General features: G+C 49.9%; 1 protein-coding gene and 1 pseudogene across 1 annotated transcript in view; both read right to left on the reverse strand.

The window, feature by feature from the left end:
* The window catches only part of LOC149336651 (uncharacterized), a 31,115-nt gene extending 25,584 nt beyond the window's left edge, over positions 1–5,531 (reverse strand). Inside the window, exon 1 of the mRNA XM_089554193.1 lies at positions 2,644–5,531. Coding sequence (XP_089410319.1) covers positions 2,644–4,498 — 1,855 coding nt within the window. The 5' untranslated portion in view covers positions 4,499–5,531. The remainder of the gene's footprint in view (positions 1–2,643) is intronic.
* An 8,052-nt stretch (positions 5,532–13,583) lies between these two features.
* Positions 13,584–16,170, reverse strand: LOC149336652 (uncharacterized; annotated as a pseudogene).
* Positions 16,171–18,096: the final 1,926 nt, after the last annotated feature.

The following is an 18,096-nucleotide window of genomic DNA, read 5'->3' on the forward strand; positions in this document are numbered from 1 at the left end:
CTGCCCAAGCCCATTTCTCTCTCTTGATTTCGACCAGGATGTCATTAACTCGTGTTTGTTCCCTCACCCATTCCGCCCACTTCCGATTTCTTAACATGACACCAGTAAATTTTTTTTTTTTTCAGGTTCGTTTGCTTTTCTTCGGGGGAGTTCAGCCTCCTCCAAACGTGAGTTGTTCGGTGGTGTTTTGAAGCACAGGAGTCCAGAAGCAGAAGGTACGAAAGGGAAATTATATTTAGAGAGTATATACAAGGCAAACTCAGTTGCAGAAACGTGAAGTCACACAGACGTTCAAGTACTGTAACTTAGAAGGCACTTATCTCACACAGAGATACTATCTCACACAGAGATACAACTTAGGGAAAATCTTACTCATCGACCGGCGGTCTCGGTTAGAGCCTAGAAGTTTTTCTTACGTGCTAAGCACGGAGCCTGGTTGGGACTTATCTCACACAGAGATGCGACTTCGCAAAATCTTACTCATCGACCGGTGGTCTCGGTTAGAGCCTAGAAGTTTTCCGTACGTGCGAAGCACGGAGCCTGTTTAGGACTGCGATACCTGGCTTTTCCTTCCGTTTTTATTACGTACATAAACAAAGGCGCTGGGGCGGTCATTTCTCTTGACCCGCCCCAGTCTTTGATCAACCAATCGCTACTTAATTTCGCAGTAGCCACGGCCCTGTGGGTTGGGCATAGCCTCGAAACCAGGGCTCGAATAAATAAATAAACAAATCAAGAAAACATTCGTAAAACGCTCTCCACGCAACACCCTCGCCTTCCCGCAAGAACGCACTTTTCATCTCAAGTGCATGCACGTGCGTAACTGCCTCAAGGCGGCCACCCTCTCGTGCTGCGTCCAACCGGAAGACCTTTGTCTACCTCCCCGCATGGCTACAACGCTATCAGTCAGCGGATCAGCCCTTTGATCAGTCGCGGTGGGAGGGAGACCACCCCTTTCGGGACGGCAAGGCCACGCCGCACGCGCGCCCTCTGCCCGAGGCGTCACGGCTGCGTTCCAAAGTGGCGTCCTCCCCATGCCGGTAATTGCTTCCGCATTTGTTGCTGCACTCACTGCGCGAGCCACGCGGGAAGTACAAAGGGGAGAGCCAGCGAGGTCGTGTACGAGGCGCGATCTTACACGTCCCCCCTGAGAGGATAAACGAGCTTGGGAGTCCGCTCGTTTAGACAAGATCAACAAAACATCGCGGCTGTCTACAAACACAATATGCATAGAAAGAAATTGGCATGCTGAAAAACGGCTCTCGGGTCACAAAGATACAACTCGCCGATACCGCACAAAAACACTCATGGATTATACACAGAGCATACACGATATCCGTCACAGTACGAGAGTCAGGGGCATGCAAGCATCCTTGCACAGAGTTCTGGCCACAGATCACCGATCACATCACAAATTGCAGCGGGTGAACGGGAACATTCACGTAGCCCGAGGGGCCATGGCTCATTGCTCCTTACCCCAGCTCATGCTAGGGACGCGAGACAACGCGTCGGCGTTGCCGTTACAGGTGCCTTTCCTGTGTGTCACAACGACATTGTAGCGCTGCAAGGCCAGCGCCCACCTTGCCAGTTTTGCCCCATGAGGCGTGCTCGTCGTTAGATAGGATAAGGGATTGTGGTCGGAGACCACGCTAACCTGTGCTCCGAACAACCAATGGTCCAATTTCTTGAGCGCCCAAATGATGGCAAATGCCTCGCGCTCGATTGTTGACCAGCGGGTTTGGGTTGTAGTGAACCGGTGGCTGGCGAAGGCGACCGGCTCCTCTCTCCCCGAGTCTCCCATCTGGGCCAGGCAAGCTCCGGCCGCGATCGCGGACGCATCCGTGAACAGCCAGTATGGCTTGAGCATATTAGGGGTATTTAGCGCTGCAGCTTCGCAAAGCGACGTTTTTAGCTGAGTAAAAGCTTCCTGCGCTTCCCGAGTCCAAGGAATCGCGTTTGGCACGCCTCGCTTCGTCAAGGATGTGAGCGGTGCAGCGACCTCAGCGTAGCTCTCTACGTATTCGCGGTAGTACCCGCATAGCCCAAGCAGGCTTCGCAGCTGCTTCTTCCTAGTAGGCGGCGCAAGGTCGCGAACAGCGGCTAGCTTATCGGGGTCCGGTCCGTGTGTACCGCCACCCACGACGTGACCCAAGTACTTGATCTGAGCTTGTGCGATCTGGCACTTCTCGGGGCTTACCTTCAGTTTGGCTTCGCGTAGTAAGCCGAGCACGATGCTTAAATGCTTCACGTGCTGCTGCCACGAAGCGGAGAAAATGGCGATATCATCGAGATATGCCGCCGCGTAGCTCTGGTGTCTCGACAGCAGCGTATTCATCATTCGCTGGAATGTGGCAGCGGCATTTTTTAACCCAAATGGCATGACGCGCCAAGCGTACTGCCCTTCGTGGGTTACGAAGGCAGTCAAATGCTGACTCTCGAGGGCCACTGGTACCTGCCAATAACCGCGTCTCAAATCTACGAGAGTAATGAACTTCGCGCTGCCGACCCTCATAATTAACTCCTGCGGTGGTGTAATCGGGAAGGCGTAAGTACTTGTAGCCGCGTTCAGCGCACGGTAGTCTATACACATACGCACTGAGCCGTCCTTTTTACCAACGCGCACGACGGGATGAGCATGCTCACTTTCTACTATTTTTGCATCAGCCCGAGCTTTCTTAAAGCTTTCATCTGACAGCTGGGCCGAACAGAAACTCTCGCGCTGCTCTGGGGCCTCGTCTTCATCGTCACGCGTAGAGCGCCGGACTTCGGCGGGGCAACCGTCACTACCTTCTTCATGTTGCTCGCCTGATGTCACGGGCAACTCTTTATTCTCCGGCTCGCCTGCCTGCGAATCGTTCGCGTGAGCCGCGCCTGTCGTTGAGACCGGCTCTAAAGTCTCCCTGCCAACGGTGAAAGATGCTGTTGTAGGGCCAGCTGTGACGTGTGCGTCGCTTCGGGGGACCGCTCCGTTGCTGTGTTCGCACTGTGCTAGCAGCTCCCAGTCTTGTCGCGAGAGCAAGCAGTCCACTCCCTCCGCGAGCTTGCCCGTAATTGCACACACTATACGTACTGCCTCTGGTCGAGCTACAAGCGTGGGGCGCCGCCTCATACTGACCGCAAGCGTAACTAGCTTCGCCTCTATTGTTTCACCGAAAGCTGAGACAAGCTTTATCTTGCCGGAAGGCTCATGAGACGCGTCTGACATTAAGCTTTCTCGGACTACCGTTATTTCGCTACCGGTGTCTATAATCGCCGTTGTCGGTACTCCGCCGCATTCGATATCTACCTGCTGCAGCTTCGATTTGCGCACTTCTTCTGGCGATCTCGGGGATTTAATTTCTGCAACCAGCGTCCTGTGTGGGTAGGCCGACTCAGCGGATTCGGCAGCGTCCTCGCTGGCGACGGCTACTTTCTGAACCCGGGCGCATTTATCGTTTTTCTGCGCGTTCTGCGCTGCGCGGGGGCAGTGTTTAGCGACGTGACCCTCTACGCGGCAAACATAACACTGTGTCTGCCGTTTGATGTCACTGCCTGAAGGTGGGCATGGGGACCTTTCTTTCCCCGCGTGTACGGTCGTTGGTCGCACCGCGCGCCCCTTTCCTTTCGCTTGCTCGAAAGTCTGAAGCATCTGCGATAACTCATCCGGTTTCGCCCACTTTTCCCCCTCGCGGAGGCGCACATACTCCAGACCCTCGGTGCTTAGGCTAGCTTTCATGCGATCGGCTACGACGAGAGCCACCACATCTTCCTTAGTGTCTGCCTCCCTCGAACGAAGGTAATAGTGAAAGTATGTCTTCACGCGAGAGGCGAATTGGGCCCAAGTTTCCTCCTTACGCTTTGCGGCGCGTTCGAACCGATCCAAGTACTCAACGGGGGTCAGCTTTAGCTCGCTTAATACGGCCGCCTTCACTGACTCGTAGTCGCTGCACTCGTCGTCCTTAAGACCGCGAAGCAAATACCGCACACGCTCGGTCAGCGTCGGCATGATCAAGTGTACGCGGCTGTTTTCCGGCACATCGTACGTCGTGAAAACTCTTTCCACCTCGTCAAACCAAAGCGGTACGTCCGCGTCGCCCGGCAACTTGAGTCCCTTTAGGACTTTGGCGCATTGGGAGACTGGGTCGAAGCCCGTTCGCCGTTGTTCCCCTGATTCCGATATCAAGGGGGTCTGCCGGCCACCTGTCATCGCTATCCCAAGCTTCTGCAATTCGATGCGCTCTCGAGATTCGACTTCGAGCTTATGCTTCGCAAGCTCGAAATCCAGTTCCATGCGGCGGATTGCCATAGCATCGGAACTCGCCGTTGCAGCTACCTTTTGTAGCGCTTCTGCTATAGACTCTGATGTCGCTGCGTCCTGCTGCGACGTTTCGCCTAACTGATCATCGCCCTCTGACGTTTCGCCTGGCTGATCATAGCCCTCTGTAGCCATCCCCTTTAATGCACTCGCATTTTCCTGTCTGCGATCTGAGCTCGCCATCATGCTCCGTGTCAACACCATACGCCCGTTTACACATGAGCCATAACCACCTCAGAGGTACGCAAGGAATCCCGCTCACCCGTGCTGGTGTCGCTAGTAGGATCCGTTGCCTCTCTGTTGCCGCTGCCTCGTCCCGAGATGCAGGATGAAGGACGCCTCAGGGTCGGCGCTCTGGACTACCTTGTTCCCTTGGCTGGACCTGAAGATCGGCTCCTTCCCGGGTTCCCGGACGGTCGTTGCCTGACGCTGCTGGCTTGACGGTGGTGTCGGCTCACGGTCGACGATTGCCGAATCCTGTCGACTGCGCCAGTAAATTCTTTTTCTTTCTTCAGGTTCGTTTGCTTTTCTTCGGGTGAGTTCAGCCTCCTCCAAACGTGAGTTGTTCGGTGGTGTTTTGAAGCACAGGAGTCCAGAAGCAGAAGGTACGAAAGGGAAATTATATTTACAGAGTATATACAAGGCAAACTCAGTTGCAGAAACGTGAAGTCACACAGACGTTCAAGTACTGTAACTTAGAAGGCACTTATCTCACACAGAGATACTATCTCACACAGAGATACAACTTAGGGAAAATCTTACTCATCGACCGGCGGTCTCGGTTAGAGCCTAGAAGTTTTCCTTACGTGCTAAGCACGGAACCTGGTTGGGACTTATCTCACACAGAGATGCGACTTCGGAAAATCTTACTCATCGACCGGCGGTCTCGGTTAGAGCCTAGAAGTTTTCCGTACGTGCGAAGCACGGAGCCTGTTTAGGACTTATCTCACACAGAGATGCGACTTCGGAAAATCTTACTCATCGACCGGCGGTCTCGGTTAGAGCCTAGAAGTTTTCCGTACGTGCGAAGCACGGAGCCTGTTTAGGACTGCCATACCTGGCTTTTCCTTCCGTTTTTATTACGTACATAAACAAAGGCGCTGGGGCGGTCATTTCTCTTGACCCGCCCCAGTCTTTGATCAACCAATCGCTACTTAATTTCGCAGTAGCCACGGCCCTGTGGGTTGGGCATAGCCTCGAAACCAGGGCTCGAATAAATAAATAAACAAATCAAGAAAACATTCGTAAAACACTCTCCACGCAACACCCTCGCCTTCCCGCAAGAACGCACTTTTCATCTTAAGTGCATGCACGTGCGTAACTGCCTCAAGGCGGCCACCCTCTCGTGCTGCGTCCAACCAGAAGACCTTTGTCTACCTCCCCGCATGGCTACAACGCTATCAGTCAGCGGATCAGTCCTTTGATCAGTCGCGGTGGGAGGGAGACCACCCCTTTCGGGACGGCAAGGCCACGCCGCACGCGCGCCCTCTGCCCGAGGCGTCACGGCTGCGTTCCAAAGTGGCGTCCTCCCCATGCCGGTAATTGCTTCCGCATTTGTTGCTGCACTCACTGCGCGAGCCACGCGGGAAGTACAAAGGGGAGAGCCAGCGAGGTCGTGTACGAGGCGCGATCTTACAACACCTATCATTTTTCTTTCCATAGCTCACTGCGTTGTTCTTAACTTGAGATGAACCCACTTCGTTAGCCTCCACGTTTCTGACCCATAGGTGAGTACCGCTAAGATACAGCTGTTTTGTACTTTTCTCTTGAAGGATACTGGTAAACTGATAATTCATGATCTGAGAGAACCTGCCATATGTGCTTCACCTCATTCTAATTTTTCTACTTAATTTTTTCTCATGATCCTGATCAGTGGTCACCATCTGCCCTAACTAAAAGTATTCCGTTAATACTTCCAGCACCTCGCTACCAAATGTGAACTGCTGTTCCCTTGCTAGACTATTGAACATTACTTTGGTTTTCTGCATGTTAATTTTACACCCACCATTCTGCTCTGCCTGTCTAACTCATTGATCATGTTTTGCAGTTCATCTCCTAAGTGACTTAGCAAGGCAATGTCGTCAGTGAATCTCTGATTACTTAGGTATTCTACGTTAGTTCTTATCCCCAACTGTTCCCAATTCAGGCCTCAGAATACCTCCTGTAAAGAGGCGGTGAAGAGCATTGGCGAGATCGTGTCTTCCTGCCTGACACAATCCTTTATTGGAATTTCATAGCTGACTTTACGAAGGAATATGATAGCTATGCCGTCATTATAGATATTTCTGACATTTGCCCATAACACTATTCTACACCCTGATTGCGTAATGCCTGCTTGACAGCTGAGGTTTCCACCGAGTCAAATGCTTCCTCGTAATCTATGAAGGCTATATACGAGGGGGTACCCAAAAGAAACAGGACTTATTTTTGTTTGAACTTATTTGTTCACATTTTAAGCACGGACCTTCAATCTCCTTCAAAGTATTCCCCACTTGCAATGATACGCTTGTCGAATCTTTCATTCCATTTTTTAAAACATTGTTTAAATTCATCTTTTGTGATGCTTGACAATGCCTCCGTCGTTTTTTTCTTCACCTCAGCAACATCAGCGAAACGCTTTCCATTCACCTATTTTTTCATTCTAGGAAACAATGAAAGTAGCACGGGGCAAGGTCGGGAGAGTATGAGGGTTGAGGAATAGGGGTCATGCCATTTTTGGTCCAAAATTGTCGTAGAGACAGCGCTGTGTGAGCAGGGGCATTGCCATGATGGAAAAACCAGCCACCCGACCGCCACAAATCTGGCCGCTTCCACCGCACACTGTTGCCCAATCTTTTCGAAACATCCAAGTAGGAAGCCTGGCTAACTGTCTGACCCTGCGGAACAAATTCTCAATGGACGACTCCTCCCACGTCGAAAAAACAAATCAGCATTGGTTTGAGGTTTGGTTTCACCTGACGAGCTTTCTTGAGGCGAGGTGAATTTGAAGTTTTCCATTCGCATGATTGTTGCTTTGATTCAGGATTCGATTCAGGAACACTTGAGTTGTCCCCATAGCATCGTCCTTGTACGTCTTCCTTAATATTTGAAGTTTCCATTCAACTTTTTCCGAGCAAAAATCAGAATTTCACCGCCGCACGCTGTTCACGAAAATCAGCCATTGCAAAAATGACATTCACACAAAACAGTCGTCACTCTAAAACTCTACCTAAACTAGTCTGGCCTCCTTCAACGACGGCACTCGGCTTACTGACTCCGGAATGTTCGTTCTATGCGCTCCTAGGGGCAAAACGCGGTACCACAGAAGCTTTGCCGACCAAAATATTTAGTCCGGTTTCTTTTGGGTACCCCCTCGTTTAGGGGTCGGTTATACTCTGCGCATTCTTCTATCATCCAACTGATAGCGTGGATATGGTCTATTGTCGAGTATCCTTTACGAAAGCCTGCCTGATCATTTGGTTGATTGAAATTTAAGGTTGTCCTGTCTCTATTAGCGATTACCTTAGCAAATACCTTGTAGGCAACGGACAGTAAGCTGATCGGTCCACAATTCTTCAAGTCCCTGATGTCTCTTTTCTTAAGAATCAAGATAATTTTAGCGTTCTTCCAAGCTTCTGGTACGCTCGAGGTCACAAGGCATTGTGTATACTACAGGGTGATAGTTTTTCTAGCACAGTCTTCCCTCCATCCTTCAACAGATCTGCTGTCACCTGATCCTCACCAGCTGCTTTCCCTCTTAACATTGCTCCTAAGGCTTTCTTTTCTTCATCTTCATCTTTCATTACTGGTGGGTTGTCTCATTGGTGTGTGCAGCTGTCTTTCTTTCTTATTAACAGTTCTGATTACATTGGCTACTGTATACATTTGTGCAGCACTCTTCGGCTGCTTAAACTGTCTTCTCCATATTGCTAATGACATTGCCTTCTTTGTCGCTTAACACATACATCTGGTTTTTACCTATGTCTAGTTTTCTCTTCACTGCTTTTAGGCTACCTTCATTCTTTAGAGCATGCTCGACTCTCTCCATATTAAACTTCCTTACGTCGGCTACCTTGCGCTTATTTATTCTTTGATAGCTCTGTTAGTTCTGTCTGTGGGGTTAGATGCCCTCATGCTTTGGCGTCTCTTAATCAGATCTTTCGCCTCCTGAAATAGCTTGCCGGTAATCTGTCAAACCATTCTAGCTACCACCTACTTCTACACCTCACTACGTAATGACAGCTGCGAGATTATTGTTCATTGTTTGAACGTTAAGATCGTCTACCTCAATTAAAGACGAATATCTATCCTGCAGTGAAATCCTGAATTCCTCTACTTTCACTCTTTCCGCTAACTCGTTAATGGGCTTCTGCTTCACTAGTTTCTTCCGTTCCCTCACCAAACCTAAGGTAATTCGAGACCTTACCATTCTGTGGTCGCTACTTGAGACAAGGAAAGTGTTACGTCCTTTATTGCTGGTGGCAGGGTACAGACTGGCGGGAAAGCCGCCAACACGTGACACATGGTAGCTCAGGGTTGCTTGGCCCTAAAGATTGTCCCGCTATAACACTCCTCCCCCCTACGTCACGAAGTCCTTCAGATACGCAGGGCGGCTGCGTTGGCGCTGTGGTCGCTGGACTTGAAGGGAAGCACTCGCTTCACGGTCCTCACCACAGGAAGCAGATTCGGTACTGGGCGCTGCAGCCTCCTCCAGTCTTTCTCCTTGGTCCCGTCTTCCAGGGTCCTCTAGGCTTGAAGGAATGCCAAGCCCGGAACACCCTGCCGGGGAAGCAACCAGCGGTTCCTCCTCTTCACACATCCCAGAAGCGAAACTGTCCAATGCGTAGCTGGCAGAACGACTTCTGAGTTGGTCAACATGACGTCTCCATCGACGACCGTCCTTGGTGACGACCAAGTACGACACTGGTCCTGTGACAGCATCCACAATGCCCGGCAACCACTTGGGCCCATAGAGATAGTTGCGCACAAACACTCGATCCCCCACATCAAACAGTCGCACTGCCTGGCTACGGCGCTGCATCACCTGCTCTTGTTTCTGCTGCACACTGGACTGCAGGTCAGGATGCAGACGCTCTAACACAGTTGAAAGTTTCCTGCCCATTAGCAATTCGGCCGGGCTCTTGCCTGTTGTAGCATGAGGCAGGATATGCTGGGTCATTAAAAACCTAGCCAGACGTGTGTCGATATCGCCTCCAACCATTCGCTTGAGTACTCCCTTGGTTTCGCGCACCATGCGTTCTGCTTGACCATTCGAAGAAGGGTGATATGGGGCAACGGTCACATGTCGGATTTGATTCCGGCACATGAAGTCTCTGAACTCCTCCGAACAAAAGGCAGTGCCATTATCAGAAACAACAGTTTCTGGAATGCCATGGGTAGCAAAAAGGAAACGAAGCTTCGCACAAACTGTAGCTGTCGACATGGAATTCATCCGGCACACTTCCAACCACTTTGAGTGAGAGTCCACCACAATGAGGAAAACTTTGCCTTGGAAGGGCCCAGCAAAATCGATGTGTAGTCTTGTCCAAGGACGCTTGGTGAATTCCCAAGGGTGAATCTTTGCAGCTGCTGGCGCAGACCTGGATTCCTGACAACGTGCACAGTCTCTCACCTTCTGCTCAACATCTCTGTCGATTCCTGGCCACCACACGGCTCCTCTGGCAAGCCCCTTCATCTTGACAATTCCTGGATGAGCTGTGTGAAGAATGTCCATGACATACGGTCGAGCTGGCTCTGGAATGACCACACGACTGCCCCACAGCAAACAACCTTGGTACACCGACAGTTCATGCTTGCGGCTCACAAACGCTGCAAACTCTTCTGGCAGCTTACCCTCTGGCCACCCATGCTGCACCCAATTGCAGACTCTAGCCAACAGCTTATCCCTTGACGTGAATCTTGCCACCTTCCTAGAGTTCCATGCTACTTCCGGCGCCATTTCCAGCATCCCTACTTCCCCAAGACGCTGCTCCTCTTCCTCTGCCCTACTGGCTCTCAGTGGTAAACGACTGAATGCATCAGCATTGGAAAGCTTCTCCGCTGGTCGATACTCAATTTCATAGTCATAAGCCGATAACATGAGGGTCCAACGCAGCATCCGTGGTGATAGCACCTGGGGAATGGGCTTGGCATGGTGCAACAGTCCTAAGAGGGGTTTGTGGTCTGTCACAATTTTGAAATGTCTCCCATATAGAAACTGATGATACTTCTTTATGCCAAAGCCGATGGCGAGCGCTTCTCGGTCTGTCTGGGCATAATTCCGTTCTGCCGCACTCATAGTTCTCGACGCATATGCAACCGGTCTCTCGCTGCCATCTTCGCACACATGACTCAACACAGCACCCAGTCCGTACGGGGATGCGTCACAGGCCAGCACTAGGGGTTTGTTGACATCATAGTGCACCAGAACATGTGATGACTGCAGCAGATCTTTCGCCTGGCGAAATGCTTCTGCCTCAGCTTCCATCCAACGCCACTCGCGACCCTTGTCCAACAGCCGGTACAGTGGCTCCAAGGCATGAGCTGCTCCTTTAAGAAACTTGTTGTAAAAGTTCAGAGCTCCTAAAAAGGCTTGAAGTTCCTTTTTGCATGTCGGCTCTGGGGCCTTGTGAATAGCACGCACCTTGTCTTCTGTCGGCTGCACACCTGCAGAGTTCACACGGAATCCCAAGTAACACACTTCCTCAACACCAAATTGACATTTGTCAAACTTTAGTCGCAGACCGTCTTCATGAATTCTTTTGAGCACTTCTTGTAAACGAGCATTGTGCTGCACCTCATCCTTTCCACCGATCAAGATGTCATCCAAGAACACAAGAACACCATCAATTCCATGCAACAGTTCTTCCATGTACCTCTGAAAGATAGCCACTGCCACTGCCACGCCAAATTGAAGACGGGTTACGCGGAACAGTCCCCGATGTGTTGTAACCGTCAACAAGTCAGCTGTTTCTTCATCAACAGTCTTCTGTTGATACGCCTGTCCGAGGTCTAGCCTTGAAAACTTCGAGCAACCTGCCAGCCTGGCAAACAGCTGCTCCGGTGTCGGCAGGGGATACGTCTCCCACTGCACTACACGATTGACTGTGCTCTTGTAGTCCCCACAGATCCTTATCGATCCATCTTTTTTGACAACTGGAACGACAGGTGTTGCCCACTTCGAGTGCCGCACAGGCTGGAAAATGCCTTGGCTCACCAACTTGTCCAGTGCTTCGTCCACCTTCGGTCTCAATGCAAACGGTACTTGTCGTGGCTTCAGAAATCGCGGCGGAGCTGCCGGGTTCACCTCTATGCGTACAGGAGGCCCTTTACTTGTCCCAAGTCCAGGCTCAAAGACTGAAGAATACTTCTTGAGCAAGGCTGTTGTTCCCCTACTGCCAGTTCGACTCGGCTCGTACACACTGTGAACACCACTCAGACTTATTCCCAAAGACTTGAACCAGTCCCGACCGAGAAGTCCGATACTAGCACCCTTAACCACCACCAATCGCAGGCGATGTTCCTGCCCCTTGAATTCCACCTTCACGGTCAGTTCACCCAACACTCGTAGTTCCTTGTTATTGTAAGCTCGGAGATGAAGAGTACTTGGGCGCAACGCCCTTTTCGATATTCGCAGCTTCTGCATAGTCCGGTCGTTGATGACTGAACACACTGCACCAGAGTCCACCTCCATCTCTAGGGGACTTCCGTTGACGCGCACTTCCACTCTCACGGCTGGCTCTTCACCAGACAGCACGAACACGTCGTAAACGTCCGACGCAGCATTCTTGTGACGGCCTCCACTGGCCCGTTTTTTGTTCTGAGAGTTGGGTTCAGCCGAAGCGCGAGCTGCCGCCTTCCTCCTGCATGCTCTCACTATGTGCCCTCGTTGCTTGCAGAAGTGGCACTGCATATTCATGAATGGGCAACTGCTTGGCGAATGCGCACCCTTGCAGCGGAAACATACGCTTGTGCTTCCAGGCGAACCAGCCTGCTTATGGGTACCCTCCTTGGCTGTCACTGGCGCAGAGACCTTCGCAACACACGGGTCGAAACGCTGCCCGCTCACGCTGCCAACTTCACACGATGCGGCACTGCCGCGAATTTGCTCGGTCTGTCGCTGCGCAGATTCCATTGCAATGGCTTTCTCCCGAGCTGTAGCAAACGTAAGCTCCGGCTCCGCCAGCAACCGACGCTGAAGGGTCTCGCTTCGCACCCCGCACACTAGCCGGTCGCGCAACATGTCATCGAGCGACGCACCGAAATCGCAGTGTTCCGAGAGACGTCGCAATTCTGCGATGTAGTCGGCAATTGACTCACCGGGCTGCTGTTGACGTGTGCCAAACTTGAAACGCTGTACTGTCACCGACGGTCGCGGCGAGAAGTGGTTTGAGAGACGCCTGACGATCTCATCGTAGGCCACGGCCGACGGCGCATCCGGAGAACAAAGGGAGCGAACGATGGCATACGTTGCTGGGCCGCAAACGCTGCAGAGCGTTGCTCGCTTCTTCTCGTTACCGTCGATGTCGTTTGCTTGAAAGAAAAATTCGAGGCGCTCCAAATACAAGGGCCAAGACGTCGCCTCTGTTGGAACGAATTCCCCAATCGTGCCCAGCGCAGTTGCCATTTTTACCTCGTCGCCAATTATATGTTACGTCCTTTATTGCTGGTGGCAGGGTACAGACTGGCGGGAAAGCCGCCAACACGTGACACATGGTAGCTCAGGGTTGCTTGGCCCTAAAGATTGTCCCGCTATAACAGAAAGAACACAAACATGACAGTAGAAGTGAGCAAAGATTTGAGAAAGTACCACGGAGAAACCTATGAGAAAAATATATATGGTTACTGGGTGGGAAAATTGCAATGAATGAATCATAAAGGCAACTATTAATGAAAATGAATGTGGCAACAAAACAAACAAGACAAAAAGCACCACAAATACAAGCCCATTACAAGGAATCTCGGAGAAGCAACGAATATCACTGTAATCGTCAACAAGAGGAAAGCCCAACGTTATCAAAAAAAATCTTCACTGTTATTAGTGTATGACTGGAAAGGCAATCTACTCATCTAGGAGTATTCATATATATGGCCCAACAAAAATATCAGTGCAATTCCCAGTTACTGGTAGCAGCTGAATACTCAGCTGTTTTTAGCCATGGCTCAAAAGGATGTCAGCGGATCTGTTCCGCTCCACCCACACACGACACCAAAATCAACAGACATACTGTTTTAGTGACTATGACTCCCAACCTATAACTGGCCAATGAAGATAGACAGCGGTTGTTCTGAAGCACTGCGAGCTTTTATCTTAGGCATCTTCATCCAAGCTCCAATGCCTGAAAAAAATGAGCAGAGTGATGCATATGTTTATAAAAAAGGCAAAAGGTAGCAAGAGCAGCTGTAACTGCTCAAATTGGGGGATTTTTCATGGACATGTTATATGCGTTCTCAATTAGAGTTACTGTATTAGTAAGAGTTGTGCATTAGTCTGCCATATTGCTCTCCCAAGCATCCAAATTCTGAGAGAAAACCCCAACTTTTGCATGCCAGAGGCAGACATGATGCAGTGGTCGCAGCAAGTGCAGCACCAATCTGCTTGATTCTGGCTGCCGAACTTGCTTTATTCTAGGCAGATTACTGTTGCACTGACACAGCTTGCTAGCACCAAGGCCTTTCTCAACGAGTTACGGACAAAATACTCGACATGTGGATGGATGCACCATCTTTTGTAAATGCCACAGATCACAAACATTTACTTTTTAACAATAAACAAACATTTGTGATAAAATTGCATGTTATCCATATGAAAACATCATTTTCAGTGAATATGTGCACTCGGACAAAATGCAATGCCGTGAGAACAGTAGGTGCACAAATGAACTGCTGGCAATGGTCTAGTGCTAAACGATGCAAAGGAGTTGGCTTCTCCATAATGCATGGATGCTTTTCACCCATGTGATTGTGTTTAACCAATAGACGCACGAGCAGTGCAGGGAAAACAAATGCACAACTCTATGAACTATATAGTAACTCTATCTCTGTGGAAAGCAGCTTTATTAAACAAGTAAGACATGATGTTGGGCTAGTCGGTTCATGGTTAAACAAGACTGAATGAAGGAGCCTCCAGCTGCGACTCTTAAAAAGCCTGGCTAATGTCTTGCATAAATATATGGAACTACTTACAGATGCCTGTTTTGACATGCTATTTGTGGAACGGCAAACTTTGCACCCCTTTCTGAACTGAGTGAGCAGTAAGAGGTAGCTCATGCTTAGTGGCGTGAAGTATTTCAAGTACTGGCCCTTGTGCCACCTAGTATCACCAGGAAACTGTGCACACTAACTCCATACAATAGTGGCTTAAAACGAAAGTTTATATAATGGTATTCTATGTGCACCTCCAAAGAAAAAATATATTACCCTCCCTTGACCCGAACAATGGGAGAGACTTCTTAATGAATTCTTTTTTTCTTTTCGGAATAAAAGTTTTAGGTTCAGACTGTTTGCAAGGGATTTTAGTAAAGTTGAGAAAATTTCAGTTGAATCGGCCTGATAGGTCTCGAGAAACGGTGCATCAAAGGTCGAAAGATTTTAAAAAGTGATTTTGAGAAAACCGCACATTTATGTTTGCTCACAGGATACAGCTGATCAAGGGAAGAATATGCGCACTTTCTGGCTCTTTTAGTATCTTCCCCGAAGCCTTTCTTCACATTTTTTGTTCTATGGCATTCCTTGCTTTCTGGTAAACTTCGGAACTCTGGCCTTCACACCGGTTCAGACCGACTGTACAGAATACACCTGGCGTGATGCCAAGTGTTTCCAAGACGTCAATTCGTGCACGATTCCCGTCATTATAGTATGCTACAGCAATACAAGTGGCGAGTTTCAATGTGTCATTTGAAGCGAACGTCGTTTTCGGTCAGCGGCACCAGATCAGCTGATTCAAGGACTCATCGCTGTTCTATGTCTTGCCTGCCCTGCAGGCACTTGCTTAGAAGGCCTGGCGACAAGAAAGCTTAGAACACTGGCTTGACTGCTTCCACAACAGCAGCTGGCAAGCTGCTTGTGTAGAAATATCCTCAGGATTTCCTTCACTGAGGGCACGGTTGTATCCACACCATGATGACGCTCCTTTGGGGCACAGACCATGACTTGGTTTTTCATCAGTAGACAACTTAATCAAAATAAATTGCCCACACAGCCTTTCGTATATTCTATAAGCTTTGGGTGTTCTCACGAATGGCCTTGCCATATTAAAATTGCAGGGAGTCAATGTCCTTCTCTGTGAGACGACCTCTTTCAGACAGTGGTAGTCCATCTGACAGCTTCTTACCCCTCAGGGTAGTCTTGTGGTTTCTAAGCCTGGTACCCATACACTTTTGTATGTGGCCAACGCACTCGTGCTTTTCAGTATCTTTGCTGTACGGTTCCGATTCCATGACAGAAAAGTATGCCTTGCTGTCCTTGTCACCAATATATTCGGTGTACATAACGCCAAGTTCTTGAACAGGCCGCGCAAAAATCTTCACAGCACCCGCAGCCTCCATACCTACAGTTGATCCAATATGCGTTGCTTTGCACTCTTCTTGGCTGATGTCAGGGTGGAGATTCCTTGAGCACAAATGGCAGAACTTAGTCTCCACTTCGAAATCGAGCACCTTGCTGGTGTCCGCTGATACAAGGGTGACGACGCCATGCAGGGATGAATGCCCTCCCTTCATCCAGGTGCCATCCACAGTAGCGGCAGTTTCCTGCGATTCATTACTCCCATGCATGTCAGCCTTCACCTCGTCAGCAGCCCGGGTGATGCTTTGCGAAGCAACTGTCTCTGTTGCATGAAGTAAGCGCGAAGTGTATGACGCAAATTTTGTAGGCGGCGGAGGCATGTTCATAACATCAGATATCACATGGTCAGCCAGCAGTCCTTTTCCTCATGCTCATAGCGCATAAACAAACCGTTCGTTTACTTCAAACATGCCTTTTTGGGGTCACTTATATGTTTGGAACGAGCTTGTCTCGCCACATACATTGCAACAGACATTCATGGTGCACGTCAGTACACTCCTCCCGTCAATGTGTTCCGTTAAGGTGTATACAGACAGCGGGCCACGGACTGGTCTGCGGACCGGTCACGTGTGGTCTCCCGCGTGTGGCCCGGCCGTGCCCGTCCGGCGACAGAATTCACATGACGGTCCAAAGGAGCAGGCGACCAGGCGGGCCAAGTGAATAGCTCTGGGACCCGCTTGCAGCAGTGCTCGTTTCATGGTGCATTTACGCTTCGGCATTCGGCGGCGAGGGCAAGTGGAATTCGCCGCCACGGCAGCGATTCCACCTAAATGCCTAGCGGAAAGCCCGATCGGTCGGGGACTGATTTCTGCCGCGGCGAGGAGGAAGTTGCATTCCCACGTCAACAAACATGGCGGCGCGCTTCGAAGCAGGACCACTCGCTTCAGACTCAACTCGTCGCTGTTTCTGCCTTTTTCATTGCGTTCACTGGCCATAAATGGTGGACCGATTTTTCGTTTGGTCCCATCTTTCCTATAAGAAAACTTATGAGTGAAAGATTTGGTTTATTTTTTATTTAGAGTGATAATTCTGCTGCTTCTAGGCTTAAGAGGAGCGTAGGTTTGTTGACAGAAATGGTTCCCATCTTAACAACTAGATGGCGCCACTAGGCTGAGCTTATCGCTGTGTCTGTGGATGCATTTGCTGAAATAAACGTGGAAAATGTGAGAATTGGTTTAATGGTGTGTAGTTTTAGCGGTGCATAGAATACTGAGTATAGCGGTGCGTAGACAACATCAATTTGTTATTTTCTAACCACATCTGTGTATGCCGCAAGCAGCATCGTGGCGGTTATGAAGTGCGCACGAGGCAGCATTCCGGAGGGGGCGGATTTCGCTCGATTTCATGCCCAAGTGTAAACGAGCCACAAAGCTCTAGTGAACCTATAAAGTAAAACATAACATCGTCTGACTACACTGACATGTTGACAGTTGGCGCAAGACTACTACTTTCGCTGGTCTCGCCTTGGCGCACAAAATGATAGCAGTGGTGAATCGCCTGGCTGGATGGATGGATGGAAAAAACTTTATTGTCAATAAATTGGTGTTCGTGACCTGGCTGAAGCGACAAGTGTGATGTAATTGCCAGACTTGAAGCTAGCCAGTAGGCTAAAAAGTCGGTGGTCCGCCACCAGAAAAAATTCTCGCATTTCTCGCACGATTCGGTCCGCGGACCATGCGAGGACCTCGTAGACCGGAAGCTAGACCCCACGTGACGGCTAGTCCGCGGGCCAAAACATGTCCGTGGTCCGTCGTGTGGACACACCTTTAGGTTCGGCTCACCTTTCCTGCATTTCTTGCACAACGCAGACTCCCGAAGAAAGTCGCGAAGGATCTCAATATCAATAAAGTGAAATCCTGAAGAGGTAGCTCCTTCCACGTTGAAACTGTCACATGGCACACACTCACCTATTTTCGAGAAACTAGCACTTCGACGCGCCGGCTCCTCGTTCGCTTTTCTTGTGAACTGACTGCAGCGGAACTTTCTCTTACTCGTCCACTTTGAAGCCGTTCTTGCCATATTCAAGCACAATACGCGGCCAAACCAAGGTAGATGTAGCGGCCAAAATGCCAAACAACGTTCAAAAAGCACGTGCGCAGACATCACAACACATGGAGGCATGTCACAACAAAAACCGACGACTTCGTTTCAACGCGCTACAAGAGCACACCTAGTAAGAAAGTTTAGAACTACAAATCACGAAAATGCCAGAAATTAGACAGATGTAACCGAGTTAGCCATATACTATTAAAAAAAAT

The sequence above is a fragment of the Amblyomma mixtum genome, chromosome 7 (assembly GCF_055824585.1).
Source record: "Amblyomma mixtum isolate Tamu chromosome 7, ASM5582458v1, whole genome shotgun sequence".
In the NCBI taxonomy this organism is placed as follows: Eukaryota; Metazoa; Arthropoda; class Arachnida; order Ixodida; family Ixodidae; genus Amblyomma; species Amblyomma mixtum.